Raw genomic sequence first — 15,923 nt, forward strand, 5'->3', positions numbered from 1 at the left:
TGCGCCGGTAGGCGGAGCTACCGGCGGAGGCGCGGCAGGGGGCGGTGCTTAGCGACGGCCGTGCGCAGGCCGTCGCTGCGCTCAAAAACGCTAGTGTGAAACTAGCCTTAGAATGCTGCTCGCCCTACCATTCCCTCGTGGTCCTCTTTTCATGCTGTACTGCTAAACACAGGGTTTTTTTTTAGCTTGGACAAAATGTGAACACTGCGGCCAATCAGGGGCTACTGACAGCCTGCAGCGTTCACATGAAAACCCAGCGAGCTGTTGATCACAGCAGACCAGCACACTGACTATAGAGAGGCATTTTTCTTCTGGTCAGGGTCTCCCATACAGGACAACCCCTTTAAAGGGAATCTGTCACCCCTTTTTTCGACTATGAGCTGCCGGCACCGACATCAGGGGCTTATCTACAGCATTCTGTAATGCTGTAGATAAGCCCCTGATGTAACCTGAAAGAGAAGAAAAAAGAGGTAAGGCCCCGTCTCACATAGCGAGATCGCTAGCAAGATCGCTAATGTGTCACCGATTTTGTGACGCAACAGCGATCTCGCCACATGTGACACGCAGCAGAGACCGGCCCCTCTGCTGGATATCGCTGATCGTGCAGGAATGTCCTGGGCCATTTTTTCACCGTCGGCGTCCTGCTGGCCAGCATGCATCGGTTTTTGATCGCTGGATCGTTGCTGCGTCGCTGAAGAGATCTGCCTGTTTGGCAGCTTACTAGCGATCATTTAGCGACGCACCAGGTCGTATCGTTTTCGGGATCGCTGGTGCATCGCTAAGTGACACAGGACCTTTAGATTATACTCACCCGGGGATATGGTGCCTCCCATCTTCTAACGGTGACGTCCTCTTCTTTGCTGCCTGTCGTGGTTCCGGCAGAGGTGCACTGCTCTGCCCTATTGAGCACAGCGCAGCGTCCTGCAGGGCGCAGGCTCCGGAAGAGGTATGGCGCCTGCGCACTGCAGTATTCTGCTCTGCCCTTAACATGAAAGAGCCGTGCGCCTGCGCAGGAGCAACGACAGGTAGCAAAGAAGAGGACGTCACCGTTAGAAGATGGGAAGTGCTGGACCGCAACACCCATCGGACCAAGACAGGACCGCGCCCCCCGATGAGTATAATCTAACTCGTTTTTCTTCTGTTTCAGGTTACATCGGGGGCTTATCTACAGCATGACAGAATGCTGTAGATAAGCCCCTGATGTCGGTGCCAGCAACTCATAGTCGAAAAAAGGGGTGACAGAGTCCCTTCAAGGCATTGTCAGGCGCCACAGGTGAGATATTAGATGCCATTTTTTTGCTTCTATACCGCTACAGAAACATGTAATTCCTAAACCCAGGTGTGAACCCTGCCCTCTCCCAACAAATCAGAAAATAGCAGAAAAAGTGCAATCTTGTTGCCTCTAAACTACAACGCTAAGCAGCCAGCTCTGCAAACTACAAGTCCCAGCATGCTGTGCGAGCGGCAACGTGTGATACCATTCCGACCGGGGCTCACAGCAATGAAACAAAAAGAATGAACGTCGGGATGAGCGTGTGTGGTGGAAGCCAAGCCAGCAGACGAGTCACGTGAGCGGCGGGGAGGCACCATGAGATGCGGAAAACTACAATTCCCGACATCCTTTGAGAAGTTGTTTTCCTCTGGTCGGTACATTCAGGAAGCATTTCTAATGAGTAGTACACCTAGGTGGACGTTGTTATGGAAACTGGAGCAGCCCTCATCACTGCGCCGGCTGCCCTGAGGGGCCCTGTAATCGGAGACATCGGTAGGAGCACGTATCTCTGTAATTGCGGGCGCAGTGCTGTCATGATGGAGCCGAGTGCGCATGTGCGGTCTTTGCTAGTAAACATGGCGCTGGCTAGGGCTTGGGGATAGCTCTGGTTTAGTCCTCTACCTGCAGCGCTTCCTGACGCTGACCATAGTAATTACTATTGCAGGTTTCTATGGTCTCAGTTTCTATTTGTGGCTGGACAACAAGAATCACTAAGTGCAGATAATAAACCGCAGTGATCATCCCCCTTCCCACAAACGTTATCATTACTGTCAGTTTGTATCTTCACACTTTGGTTTTTCCCCTCCTTTCTCCCAAGAGCCATCATATTATTATTTTTCTTCCATCGCCATACTGTAGATCCACTGCTTTATAACTTACCCCTCTATAGAGCTGTGTGCGGGCCTACATGCAAAACTGCAGTTTTCATAGGTGCCATGTTTTGATTGCATTTTTTGAGAGAGGTGCAAAAGAAAAATAGTTTTTGTGTGTTTTTTTATATGCTTTATTGTGTTTTTGATGCAGCGTTTGTTCTCTTTGGTGCATCAGGCTTTAAATAAAGCTGCTTTATTATTGACACTTTATGGTATTTGGCTTTGCCAAAACCTTATTGATAGAGTCATGTTTGGATTTTACCTGCTGATTTTCTGAATCTAATGCAAGTTTATGGGGAAAATCCACACATAAAACTCTACTCCTAAGAGATATTGACTTTGCTGGAACTGTAAGACACTGCGTTTTTGATAAAGCGAAAATATGCAGCGTAAACAAAAAAAATCACCAAAAATTCATCGTGGGCACACGGAGTTGGACTTGTGATTCATTGATACCTTGTACTATAAATGGCGTATATTGTCCAAATAACTATCTCTTCTGAAGTGTGGTCTGTGGCTTCACAGAGGCACCTAGATGGCAGCGACTGGGGGTATCAGCAGGCCCCCGATTGTCAAGGCAACCCACCGGCATCGATACTGATCCATGCTTTCCAATCTTGTTCTTCATACATCTGAATTGCCTGCTCAGCCAAGTAATGGCAGTTTTGGATCACTTCTTTTCCACACTTTTTTTTTTTTTTTTAACCTTGGCTCTAGTGGTATTTGGCAGGAGACAAAAAAGCTCACTGATTGGCTACTGTGATCATTTGGGGTATATGGGATTCTTCCACAGCTATATCCAAGGTAAACAGAAGACCAGTGTTCTGCCCATTTATGTGCAGCAAGTAATTTATAAGTGCTGCTCCAGCTATTGCCATTAGATGTCTGGAAACCCTGTCTTATGAGGAAAGGTTGCAGGATTTGGGAATGTTTAGTTTGCAAAAGAGAAGACTGAGAGGAGACTTAATAGCTGTCTACAAATATCTAAAGGGCTGTCACATTGTAGAAGGATCAACTTTATTCTCATTTGCACAAGGAAAGACTAGAAGCAATGGGATGAAACTGAATGGTAGGAGACACAGATTAGATATTAGAAAAAACTTTTTCACAGAGTGATCAATGAGTGGAACAGGCTGCCACGAGAAGTGGTGAGTTCTCCTTCAATGGAAGTCTTCAAACAGAGGCTGGACAGACATCTGACTGGGATGATTTAGCGAATCCTGCTTTGAGCAGGGGGTTGGACCAGATGGCCCAGGAGGTCCCTTCCAACTCTACGATTCTATGATTCTATGATGTCATAGTTGTCGTCTTTTTTCTGTTCTTGGATTTATGATCCTCTCCCCTTAATAGCTTGTTCTGATGAGAACCACCCCTTCAGTTTTCCCAGGTTAGGAAACTTGTAGCCATTTTTTGCCCAGATCTCTGAGTTATTCACACACTTGTTTTTGGCTCTCCCTACAAATCGCTGCTTCTGTCAAGTGGATTCCGGTGAGGGTTTAATACAGTTATGTGTTTGTGCAATGTATCTGTGCTAGCTAGCCATTCTTATGAGATGGGTATAATGTGCAATGTATTCTCCAGCTAGTTGTGATGTTCTTTGCACTGCATGTGGATAGATGCTTCTCTGTTTAAGGTAGTGCAGTGCTGACAGCCTAAGTTTGCCTTAGATGTCCCTCTTGACTGCATTGTGTGTTGTATTGTTCAACCTCTGTAATGCTCCTGTTACTGATGCAATAGCACCCTGTATTATTGTCTGTTACTAATGTAATAGCACTTTGTATCATGCTGTTATCTGCCAGTACTGATATACTGTCTGTTTCTTTGTAGTTTTTACCTGATTTCATCCACTATATCATCCGATCTCATCCACTATATCATCTGATTTCATCCACCATTGATGTTCACTGTTACTAAGTTCATCATCTCAATAAACATAAACTTAAGCACCCATACAGTCTTTTTACTGAGAGTGGATGAAGGGTTTAGCCGTATGGTGGAATACACACAGCGTCATACGTGGAGGAAGGCAGAACAACCAGCGAGGAGGGTAGGGCATGAGCCACTGGATCACTGGGGAAAATATGGCGGAGTATACATTAACCTATTTTGCTTTATTGGTTTTTGTGTGTAAAGTTGAAAAATCCATTTAAGACACCTGGAAATACTAGAATTGTGGCACAGCGATCCCTGGCAGCACCATGGCTGAAATACTCCTTTGTATTTCTGTGCAACTGGTAACTAGAGCTGCTGGAACTATAGAGAGAGATTCGGCTGCGTCCTGTAAGGGCCTGCTAGAGTGAATTTATTAGAAGGGTTGTTCACTGGTTGGATAATGCCTTCTTAAAAGCTGTAATCCTTATATTCACATCCCTCACTCGTCGGGTCTTCAAGGGCTCACGTGGCGTAACAATCAGGGACCGCTAATGGGCAGCAATGTTCACAGATCTCCTGGACGTTCGAGTTTCATATGAACGAAGTGTCAGTGAAGCAGTCACGGACCGTCTGCAGCCCTCTCGCGACATAACAGTGTAGCGTAAGTGCTGAAATCACTTGACCGGCACCAGTGTGCCAAGTGAGTACAAGGTTTTTTATTTTGCTTAGGAGTACAGCATTTAAAAGGATAGTATGACATGCAAAGTACTTTATAATTAATAAATGTTGGAATAATAATTTCCACATTTGGATGTGTTAAATAAAATGTTCCTGTGCTGGGATAATCTTATAAATGTGCCCCTGCTGTGTACTGTGTAATGGCTGTGTCAGACTGTGCAGGAGTATAGTCTGATCATACCACAGCTCCTGGGCAGGGGAGAATGAAAGGAGTATACAGATACTAGGATCGCAAATGATTGTTGCTGTGAGGTAAAACATATTTTTAAACAGGCAGGGAAATGTTTTACCTCACAAAAAAATCAGTTGCAATCCCCTGGTGTAATGTCTGTATACTTTTTTGCTTCCTCCCCTGCCCAGGAGCTGTGGTATGATCAGACCATGTTCCTGTATGGTCAGACACAGCCATTACACAGTACACAGCAGGGGCACATTTATAAGATTATCTCAGCACAGGAAGATTTTATTAACATATCTAATGATGGAAATTATTTTATATCAAGATCTGTTGATTAAAATGTACCTCTAAGATATTAGACAACCCATTTAAGTTTTGGTACAATATTTCTTAAGGGCCTGTCACACTAAGCGATATCTCTATAACTTGTGACGTTATAGCGATATTGCTAGCGATATCGCTGTGTGTGATACTTACCTACGACCCGCTCCCCCGCTGGTTATCGCTGATCGCGTGAGAACGTTCAGGACCGTTTCTCGTCGTCAGCTTGCTGCGGCGCTTCCTGTGGAGAGACGAGCATGGAGCCGGGCGGGAGGACGCAGGATCGCCTAGTGTGACAGGTAAATAGCGACCCCCGTCCCCAGCGATGTCGCTGGTGAGATCTGCCTGTGTGGCAGCTCACTAGCGACCACTTAGCGATGTACCAGCGATCCTGACCGCGTCATATCGCTGGTACATCGCTAAGTGTGACAGTACAGTCATGGCCAAAAGTTTTGAGAATGTCACAAATATTAATTTTTACAAAGTCTACTGCTTCATTTTTTCTAATGGCAATTTGCATATACTCCAGAATGTTATAAAGGGTGATCAGCTTAACAGCAATTACTTGCAAAGTCAATATTTGCCTAGAAAATTAACTTTATCCCCCAAAACACATTTCAACATCATTGCAGCCCTGCCTTAAAAGGACCAGCTAACATCGTTTCAGTGATTGCTCCATTAACACAGGTGTGGGTGTTGATGAGGACAGGGCTGGAGATCAATCTGTCATGATTAAGTAAGAATGACACCACTGGACACTTTAAAAGGAGGCTGGTGCTTGACATCATTGTTTCTCTTCTGTTAACCATGGTTATCTCTAAAGAAACACATGCAGTCATCATTGCACTGCACAAAAATGGCCTAACAGGGAAGAGTATCGCAGCTAGAAAGATTGCACCTCAGTCAACAATCTATCGCATCATCAAGAACTTCAAGGAGAGAGGTTCCCTTGTTGCGAAAAAGGCTCCAGGGCGCCCAAGAAAGACCAGCAAGCGCCAGGACCGTCTCTTAAAAGTGTTTCAGCTGCGGGATCGGGCTACCAGCAGTGCAGAGCTTGCTCAGGAATGGCAGCAGGCAGGTGTGAGTGCATCTGCACCAGGGCTGTGGAGTCGGTAAGCCAAACCTGTGACTCCGACTCCGACTCCTCAATTTCCCTTACACCGACTCCGACTCCACGACTCCGACTCCAACTCCCACACATATTGCTTATATTTAAGTGAAAAATTTATTGTAGTACAATGTGAACCTCAGACATTTAATCATTTTTATGATCCAATAATCAAGATATTTAGATAGAACAGAATATATATTGGTGTACTACCCGGTTTTCATTCTTTTTGGTACAGATACGATATGGATAGACAGATATGGATAAATGGATAGATAGAGCAGATTTCTAATCTGCTTTTGCTATTGAAAACATTATCTATGAGCTCAAAAACCTTTCAGGTGATGCAGTTTTTTAAAAAGATGATCAGCTTTTGCAGCTGAAAAACGTATCCTCAAAAAACACAGGAAAAACGCTGTGTGTGAATGTAGCCTTAGATCAGGAATATAACAGCCATTTATAGGACATTTCATAACTTTCCCAAACTCCTATGAAAAAATATTCAGCACATCCTGCATTGAATTACTGTACCCAATTTATTATATATTTTAGGAGTCGGAGTCGGTCCATTTTATACCGACTCCAACTCCGACTCCGACTCCACCAAAATGAGCACCGACTCCGACTCCACGACTCCGACTCCGACTCCACAGCCCTGATCTGCACGCACTGTGAGGCGGAGACTCTTGGAGCAAGGCCTGGTCTCAAGGAGGGCAGCAAAGAAGCCACTTCTCTGCAGAAAAAACATCATGGACAGACTGATATTCTGCAAGAGGTACAGGGAGTGGACTGCTGAGGACTGGGGTAAAGTCATTTTCTCTGATGAATCCCCTTTTCGATTGTTTGGGACATCTGGAAAATGGCTTATTCGGAGAAGACCAGGTGAGCGCTACCACCAGTCTTGTCTCATGCCAACTGTCAAGCATCCTGAAACCATTCATGTGTGGGGTTGCTTCTCAGCCAAGGGAATGGGCTCTCTCTCAGTCTTGCCTAAAAACACAGCCATGAATAAAGAATGGTACCAGAATGTCCTCCAAGAGCAACTTCTCCCAACCGTCCAAGAGCAGTTTGGCGATCAACAATGCCTTTTTCAACATGATGGAGCACCTTGCCATAAAGCAAAGGTGATAACTAAATGGCTCAAGGAACAAAACATAGAGAATTTGGGACCATGGCCTGGAAACTCCCCAGATCTTAATCCCATTGAGAACTTGTGGTCAATCATCAAGAGACGGGTGGACAAACAAAAACCTTCAAATTCAGACAAAATAAAAGCATTGATTTTGCAAGAATGGACTGCTATCAGTCAGGATTTGATCCAGAAGTTGATTGAGAGCATGCCAGGGAGAATTGCTGAGGTCCTGAAGAAGAAGGGTCAACACTGCAAATATTGACTTGCTGCATTAACTCATTCTAACTGTCAATATAACCTTTTGTTACTCATAATATGATTGCAATTATATTTCTGTATGTGATAAAAACATCTGACAAACACACATAAAAACCAGAGGGCAGCAGATCATGTGAAAATATAATATTTGTGTCATTCTCAAAACTTTTGGCCATGACTGTACCTTTACAGTCTAGAAGTATGCCAGTATATTATTATTAAGTCTCAAAGTCCAATTATGAGATGTTACAAAAAATAATGTGCGGCAGGAAAGCCTTTCGCCATTAAGGCCTCTTTCAGACATCAAATTTTCATATATGATTGCTATCCTTGGCCTTTACTGTGGGAAATTGCAGAGACATGTCAGATTTTGATTCAAATTTGCAATGCAAGTCTATTGGTCTGTGAAAAAATCAGACCGCAGTCATATTCTGTCTGTGACATAAGGAAAAGGTGAAATCCATGGATGAGGAAAAATAATGACACAGACTGCACTCACTCTAGATTCTGATCAAAGTCTAATAAAAATAATTTGACCATTTTTTCTCATACCTGAGAAAAACGGACGTCTGAATGGGGCCTAAGGGTATGTGCACACATTTTATTATTCAAGGACATTCTGCTCTGAAAACCACCTGGAAAGTGGTAATTAAACTTTCAAAAGCAGTGCTGTGGAGTTGATATAAAGTGGACCAGCTCCACAGGATGTGCTGTAAATTTTTTCATAAGAATTTGGGAAAGTTCTGAAATGTCCTATAAATGTCTGTTCTGTTCCTGATCTAAGGATCTTGAGTTTTAGTGGAGATGAATCTGTGCTGCACTTTATTCACATAGTGACCAGTGCTGTGGAGTCGTAGATGAGATGAATCTATGCTGCACTTTATGTACATGCTCAGTAGTGACCAGTGCTGTGGAGTCGTACATGAGATGAATCTATGCTGCACTTTATGTGCATGCTCAGTAGTGACCAGTGCTGTGGAGTCGTAGATGAGATGAATCTGTGTTGCACTTTATGCACATGCTCAGTAGTGACCAGTGCTGCAGAGTCATAGAAGAGATGAATCTGTGCTGCACTTTATGTACATGCTCAGTAGTGACCAGTGCTGTGGAGTCGTAGATGAGATGAATCTGTGTTGCACTTTATGCACATGCTCAGTAGTGACCAGTGCTGCAGAGTCATAGATGAGATGAATCTGTGCTGCACTTTATGTACATGCTCAGTAGTGACCAGTGCTGTGGAGTCGTAGATGAGATGAATCTGTGCTGCACTTTATGTGCATGCTCAGTAGTGACCAGTGCTGTGGAGTCGTAGATGAGATGAATCTATGCTGCACTTTATGTGCATGCTCAGTAGTGACCAGTGCTGTGGAGTCGTAGATGAGATGAATCTGTGTTGCACTTTATGCACATGCTCAGTAGTGACCAGTGCTGCAGAGTCATAGATGAGATGAATCTGTGCTGCACTTTATGTACATGCTCAGTACTGACCAGGGCAGTGGGGTCGTGGTTAAGATGAATCTGTGCTGCACTTTATGCACATGCTCAGTAGTGACCAGGGCTGTGGATTTTGAGTCTATTTTCGTTTGTAATGTTACTGATTTCTGTTTCACAGGAAACTGGGCGGAGAGGACTCCCATTCACGATGCGTCGAGACAAGGTCAAGCTCTACAGCTGAGACAACTGATCGAAAGTGGAGTCTGTGTGAATCTGGTTACAGTGGACTCCATAACACCACTGCACGAAGCCTGTCTTCAGGGCCACATTCATTGTGTTAAGCTGCTGCTTGCTGCTGGTGCACAGGTTTGTAACTCTGTGGATTATTAAGGAGCTGGTTCATCAAAGCAACATCATCAGAATTATGGCTTAACCCCTTCACTACCAAGGGTGGTTTGCACGTTAACTCCCGGGCCAATTTTTACAATTCTGACCACTGTCCCTTTATGAGGCGATAACTCTGGAACGCTTTCATGGATCCCGGTGATTCTGACATTGTTTTCTCGTGAAATATTGTACTTCATGTTAGTGGTAAAATTTCATTCATATAACTTGCGTTTATTTGTGAAAAAAACGGAAATTTAGCGAAAATTTTGAAAATTTCGCAATTTTCCAACTTTGAATTTTTATGCCCTTAAATCACAGAGATACGGCACACAAAAAACTTTAATAAGTAACATTTCCCACATGTTTACATCAGCACAATTTTGGAACCAAAATTTTTTTTTTGTTAGGAAGTTATAAGGGTTAAAAGTTGACCAGCGATTTCTCATTTTTGCAACACCATTTTATTTTTATGGACCACATCACATTTGAAGTCACTTTGAAGGGTCTATATGATAGAAAATACCCAAAAGTGACACCATTCTAAAAACTGCACCCCTTAAGGTGCTCAAAACCACATTCGAGGAGTTTATTAACCCTTCAGGTGCTTCATAGGAATTTTTTGAATATTTAAAAAAAAAAATGAACATTTTAACTTTTTTTCACAAAAAATACCTCGGGTTCAATTTTTTTTTATTTTACCAAGGGTAACAGGAGAAATTGGTCTGCAAAAATTATTGTGCAATTTGTCCTGAGTACGCTGATACCTGATATGTGGGGGGAACCACTGTTTCGGCGCATGGCAGAGCTCAGAAGGGAAGGAGCGCCGTTTGACTTTTACAATGCAAAATTGGCTGGAATTCAGATCGGACGCCATGTCACGTTTGGAGAGCCCCTGATGTACCCAAACAGTGGAAACCCCCCACAAGTGACCCCATTTTGGAAACTAGACCCCCCCCCCCAAGGAACTTATCTAGATATGTGGTGAGAACTTTGAACCCACAAGGGCTTCACAGAAGTTTATAACGTACAGCGGTACAATTAAAAAATCATATTTTTTCCACAAAATGATCTTTTCACCCCCAATTTTTATTTTCGCAAGGGTAACAGGACCCTAAAAGTTATTGTGTAATTTGTCCTGAGTACGCTGATACCCCATGTGTGGGTGTAAACGACTATTTGGGTGCATGGCAGAGCTCGGAAGGGAAGCAGCGCCATTTGACTTTTTTTGGCTGGAATTGAGATCGGACACCATGTCGCGTTTCGAAAGCTCCTGATGTACCAAAACAGTGGAATCCCCCCCACAAATGACACCATTTTGGAAACTAGACCCCCCCTAGGAACTTATCTAGATGTGTGGTGAGAACTTTGAACCCCCAAGTGCTTCACAGAAGTTTATAACGCCCAGACGTGAAAATAAAAAAAATCATATTTTTTTCCACAAAAATGATATTTTTGCCCCCATTTTTTTATTTTCCTAAGGGCAACAGGAGAAATAGGACTCCAAAAGTTGTTTTGCAAATTGTCCTGAGTAGGCTGATGCCCCATATGAGGGAGTAAAACACTGTTTGGGTGCAAGGCAGAGCTTGGAAGGGAAGGAGCACCATTTGACTTTTTCAATACAGAATTGGCTGGAATTGAGATCAGACGCCATGTTGCGTTTGGAGAGCACCTGATGTGCGCAAATAGTGGAAACCCCCAATTCTAACTCCAACCCTAACCCCAACACACCCCAAACCCCAACACACCCCTAGCACTAGCCCTAGCCCTAACCCTAACCCTAATGGGAAAATGGAAATAAATACTTTTTTTTTTAATTGTATTATTTTTCCCTAACTAAGGGGGTGATAACGGGGGGTTTGATTTACTATTTATGGCGGTTTTTATGTTTGGCAGCTGTCGCACGCTAAAAGACGCTTTTTATTGTAAAAATAGTTTTTGCATCACCACATATTGAGAGCTATAATTTTTTCATATTTTGACCCACCGAGTCATGTGAGATCTTATTTTTTGCGGGACGAGTTGACGTTTTTATTTGTTCCATGTTCGGGCAGGTGACATTTTTTGATCGCTTTTTATTTTGTTTTTTGGGACGCAGAATCTACAAAAACCAGCATTTCATGAATTTCTTTTGGGGGGTGCGTTTACGCCGTTCCGCATGCGATAAAATTGATAAAGCGGTTTTCTTCTTCGGGTCAGTACGGTTTCAGCGATACCTCATTTGTCATTTTTTTATGTTTTGGCGCTTTTATGCGATGAAAACAATTTTATATAAAAAATAATAATTTTTGCATCGCTTTATTCTGCGAGCTATAACTTTTTTATTTTTTCGCTGATGATACTGTATGATGGCTCTTTTTTGCGGGAGAAGATGACATTTTCAGTGGTACCATGGATATTTATATGCGTCTTTTTGATCGCGCGTTATTGCACTTTTTGTTCGGCGGTATGATAATAAATCATTATTTTTTGCTGCGTTTTTTTTTTTTTAATTTTTTAAGGGGTTCGCTTAAGGGGTTAACTAATGGGATAGTTTTATAGGGTGGGTCGTTACGGACGCGGCGATACCAAATGTGTACTTTTATTGTTTGTTTTTTTTATTTCCAAAAAATGAATTTATTGGGGAAAAAATATATATATATATATATATATATATATATATATATATATATATTTATTATTATTTTTTTTTTTTTTAATTATTTTTACACTTTTTTTTTTTTTACTTTATTACAATGTCCCAGGGGGAACATAACTGTCATGTGACAGATCGCTGATCTGTCACATCACAGATCGCTGTGACAGATCATCGATCTGTCACAGGCACTGCTGCAGGCTTCCTGCAGGCCCCGGGAGGTCCCCGCCATCATATTAGATCCGGGGACCTGCAGGAAAGGAGCCCCCCACAGCAGCGCTGCACATTGCGCTGCCGTGGGGGGTTCAGGGAAGAACGGAGGGAGCCCCCTCCCTGCCGATGCTTCCCTTTAACCCCCGGTACACCGCGATCGTGTTTGATCGCGGTGCACAAGGGGTTAACGTGTCGGGGGCGGTCTGTGACCGCCCCTGACCCATTGTGCCGGGTGTCAGCTATGATAATTAGCTGACACCCGGCCGCGATAAGCGGCGCTCACCACTATGACATAATATTCCGTCCATGGTAGTTAGGGCCCAGGTCACATGGACGGAATATTACGTCCAATGAAGGAAAGGGGTTAAATTTCTTTGAAAAGTCACAAAATTTTGGGTCAACTTTGAGTTTCACGAAAATGTTGCGACTTTTAGCATTTTCATGCCGGTTTCTCGCGACTCTGCCAAAATGGACTGCGCTGGGACAGGACGAGAGCTTGATGTGGAAATGATGCCACAGCTCGTCTAATTCATGACATGATTTGGTGGACACACCAATGGTGCAACCTATGCAGTTGCACTAGGGCCAAGAGGTAATGGGACCCATTTTCCCTCGAAAGCAGGTGGAATTTTACATTATGATGAACTATTGTATAGCATAAGGTCCACATACTCTTCTTGCACAGAAGCCCTTTTCTGTCTTTGTCCTCCAGTGGTGGCTTTTCTTACTTCTGTCAGGGACTGGAGAACAATTTCTGTAGTGGCAATACTGGATGTATGGGCGCACTGCTGGTACAAACCACAAATAACCAATATAGATAGCGGGGGTGCAAATCAGTGGTCACATGAATATAAAGTCAAAACCAAGGCGAAAGAAGGACCACTAAAGAGAAGCACACCACCAAAAATCATATGCAAGGAAAAGCTTTATTGGCAACAATATTAAAAACATGTAAAAACAGTGAAAACACACCCCACTACATTACCCTACATCTGTACAAATAGGAATAATAGAAATGTGGATGACGCACCTGCAAGTGGGAGACAATATAAGACCATTACAATATACAGGATATAGAGCTACAATATGCTGAGTATTGTCCCACCACAAAACAGCCAGTTATAAAAATCCAAATATATGTGTATGGTCCTCAGTAGGAAAAATTCAAAACTCATAATATACAATATGATAAGGATTAACTTATCCACCAACGCAATAAATAATGTCAAAAATTGCCCAAGAAGATCAGGGCTAGACATAAGAAAAATACCTGATTGCCGAAATGTATGCACCAATTATGCACAAATATGGCCTGAATGCCACCATGGGTGAATGGAATAAAGCACATAGAAAAATGCACTAATAAATCAAACCACGGTTGTGGCAAAGGAAAATGCCATAAGGACGTATGAACGTGCACATAACCAGTGCATATAAGTTATACCAAACAGCCCAGGGCTAAAGAGGGAGACAGGTGCTGGTGGAACCAAAAATTACATACAGAATCCATACCAAATACCAGTACAGGAAGGGTAAATGAGCGGGGCGACCCAACGTGTGTCACCGTTACACGGACGGCTTCGTCAGGGGAATTGTGCATAATGTTGCTTTAGAGAGCTTTACCTGTATCTAATACCTGTATCCAGAGTACTTAGCGTTGCCACCTGTGAGGTAGTGTTCTCGGCCGAAAGAGGAAGTGACGCGGGAGGCTGGAAGAGCCTGGCAGACGTCTCTGCCCATAGATGTCCAGTGCACACGCGCTGGTACGTGAAACCAGCGCGACGTATGGGACCAGAAGAAATGACAGAAGGAGCGCATGCGCGGCTCCCGGGAGCCTGGAGGAGAGCAATGAAAGTTGAAAACAGAATAAAGGCCATTAGTACATGAAATATAAGGATTAGAATGAACAAACAATGCACAGAAAATGTGTATTGAATGGTAGAGTAGCTGGGAGAAGGTTGAAACATGCGGGGAATATATCCAAATAGCAGAATCACTAAAGAAATAAAGAAACAATGTCTTTCTTTCTTTTCTAATGATAATGAGAATGCTTATAAGAAATGCGAACCAAAAATGAAATATGAAATGTGTAAAAAAACAAAACAGAAAAAATAATAAGGAATAAAATAATATAAGTGCAATAAAGTAATATAAATGAGAAAACACAAAATAATAAATAAAAAATAAACAAATAAAAATTTTTTTTTTAAAATAAAAAACTACCAAAATAATAAAAAAATAAATATAATAAATGAAAAATATATAGAAAATGAAAAGTTATATAAATAGAAAATATGAAAAATAAATAAAAATAAAAAAAGAGTACAATAATAACTGAATAAAGAAAGACGAAGGGGTGCTATTGAGCAAAAGACTGCGTTACCCAATAACCCTGATGTTTGAATATCTCAAAAAATAGGCAAATGCCATATCATATCCCTGGACCCCAAAATATATAAATTAGGTCCTGGTATACAAGAGGAGATATTGTGGAAATGTAGGATGTCACCTGCAAAAGCACCCACAAAAGAAATAAAATAAGTGAGCCATGCCCAAACTCATTAAATAATTGCAAAGATGGACAGGCCCCGCCACCCAGCCAATAGCATGTACCCATATGCTTCATGTGCCAAACGAAATATAGGGGCCAAAAGTAAAATAAGAACAATATTAGACAAAAAAAAACCCATACAGAAAAACCTTCATAATCAACCTGTACATAGCTCAGAAGCAAAATTTAATTAAGATAAGTAGAAGAAACCACAAGTCATCTACATAAGGTAAATAGATATAGATACAGTATAAAAGTGTCTCCATAAGGATGGTCCAATAGTCTTCCAGATGAGCCAACAGCAAGTCCAGTGAAATAAAGGTCAGGCAATCCCATGAGGGTGAAAGAGACAACTGCACAATCCATTGTTCAAGCAGGGAACATGTCAATCAAAAAGATTGAAGGTAGTATCCATCTTAGGAATCAACCAAGGAAACCTGTGAATAAGACATCCTCGTTGATATCAGAAGGCGCCATGGAATTTAACAAGAAAATCCATCGTGACTCCGCTTGTAATAATTTTCTATTTAAGGAGCCCCCCTTTCCAGAAGTTTTTATGTGTTCTAAGCCCAAGACCATAGTGTTGCGATAGCTACCCCATGATGGGTTAAATAGTGGGAAGCCACCGAGGTAATAGCCTTAGGGCCCCGTCACACATAGCGACGCACCAGCGATCCCGACAACGATATGACCTTGTCAGGATCGCTGGTGTGTCGCTACATGATCGCTGGTGAGCTGCCAAACAGGCAGATCTCAGCAGCGATCAGGACAGCGACGACGCGGGTAACAAGCGCGCACGTCGCTTAGTTACCCGCTGTGTACCTTAGTTACCAGCGTGCTGGTGCAGGGAGCTGGTAACCAAGGTAAACAGCGGGTTTCTAAGCGCTGCGCGGCACTTAGAAACCCGCTGTTTACCTTGGTTACCAGCTCCCTGCACCAGTGCGCTGTTAACGA

At 42.8% G+C, this 15,923-nt stretch overlaps 1 protein-coding gene across 2 annotated transcripts in view; it reads left to right on the forward strand.

Moving 5' to 3' along the window:
- Positions 1 to 1,488: 1,488 nt before the first annotated feature.
- ASB13 (ankyrin repeat and SOCS box containing 13) overlaps positions 1,489 to 15,923 on the forward strand; it is a 37,942-nt gene continuing 23,507 nt past the window's right edge. The window contains exons 1-2 of one of the 2 annotated variants that reach the window (XM_073589075.1): positions 1,489 to 1,643; positions 9,365 to 9,552. In XM_073589075.1, the coding sequence (XP_073445176.1) occupies positions 1,589 to 1,643; positions 9,365 to 9,552 (243 nt within the window). In that variant the 5' untranslated portion in view covers positions 1,489 to 1,588. Of the gene's footprint in view, positions 1,766 to 9,364; positions 9,553 to 15,923 lie in introns of both variants that reach the window. The other variant, XM_073589074.1, reaches the window with a different exon arrangement.

The sequence above is a fragment of the Dendrobates tinctorius genome, unplaced genomic scaffold (assembly GCF_039654945.1).
Source record: "Dendrobates tinctorius isolate UK_male_01 unplaced genomic scaffold, ASM3965494v1 ptg000105l, whole genome shotgun sequence".
NCBI classification, from domain to species: Eukaryota; Metazoa; Chordata; class Amphibia; order Anura; family Dendrobatidae; genus Dendrobates; species Dendrobates tinctorius.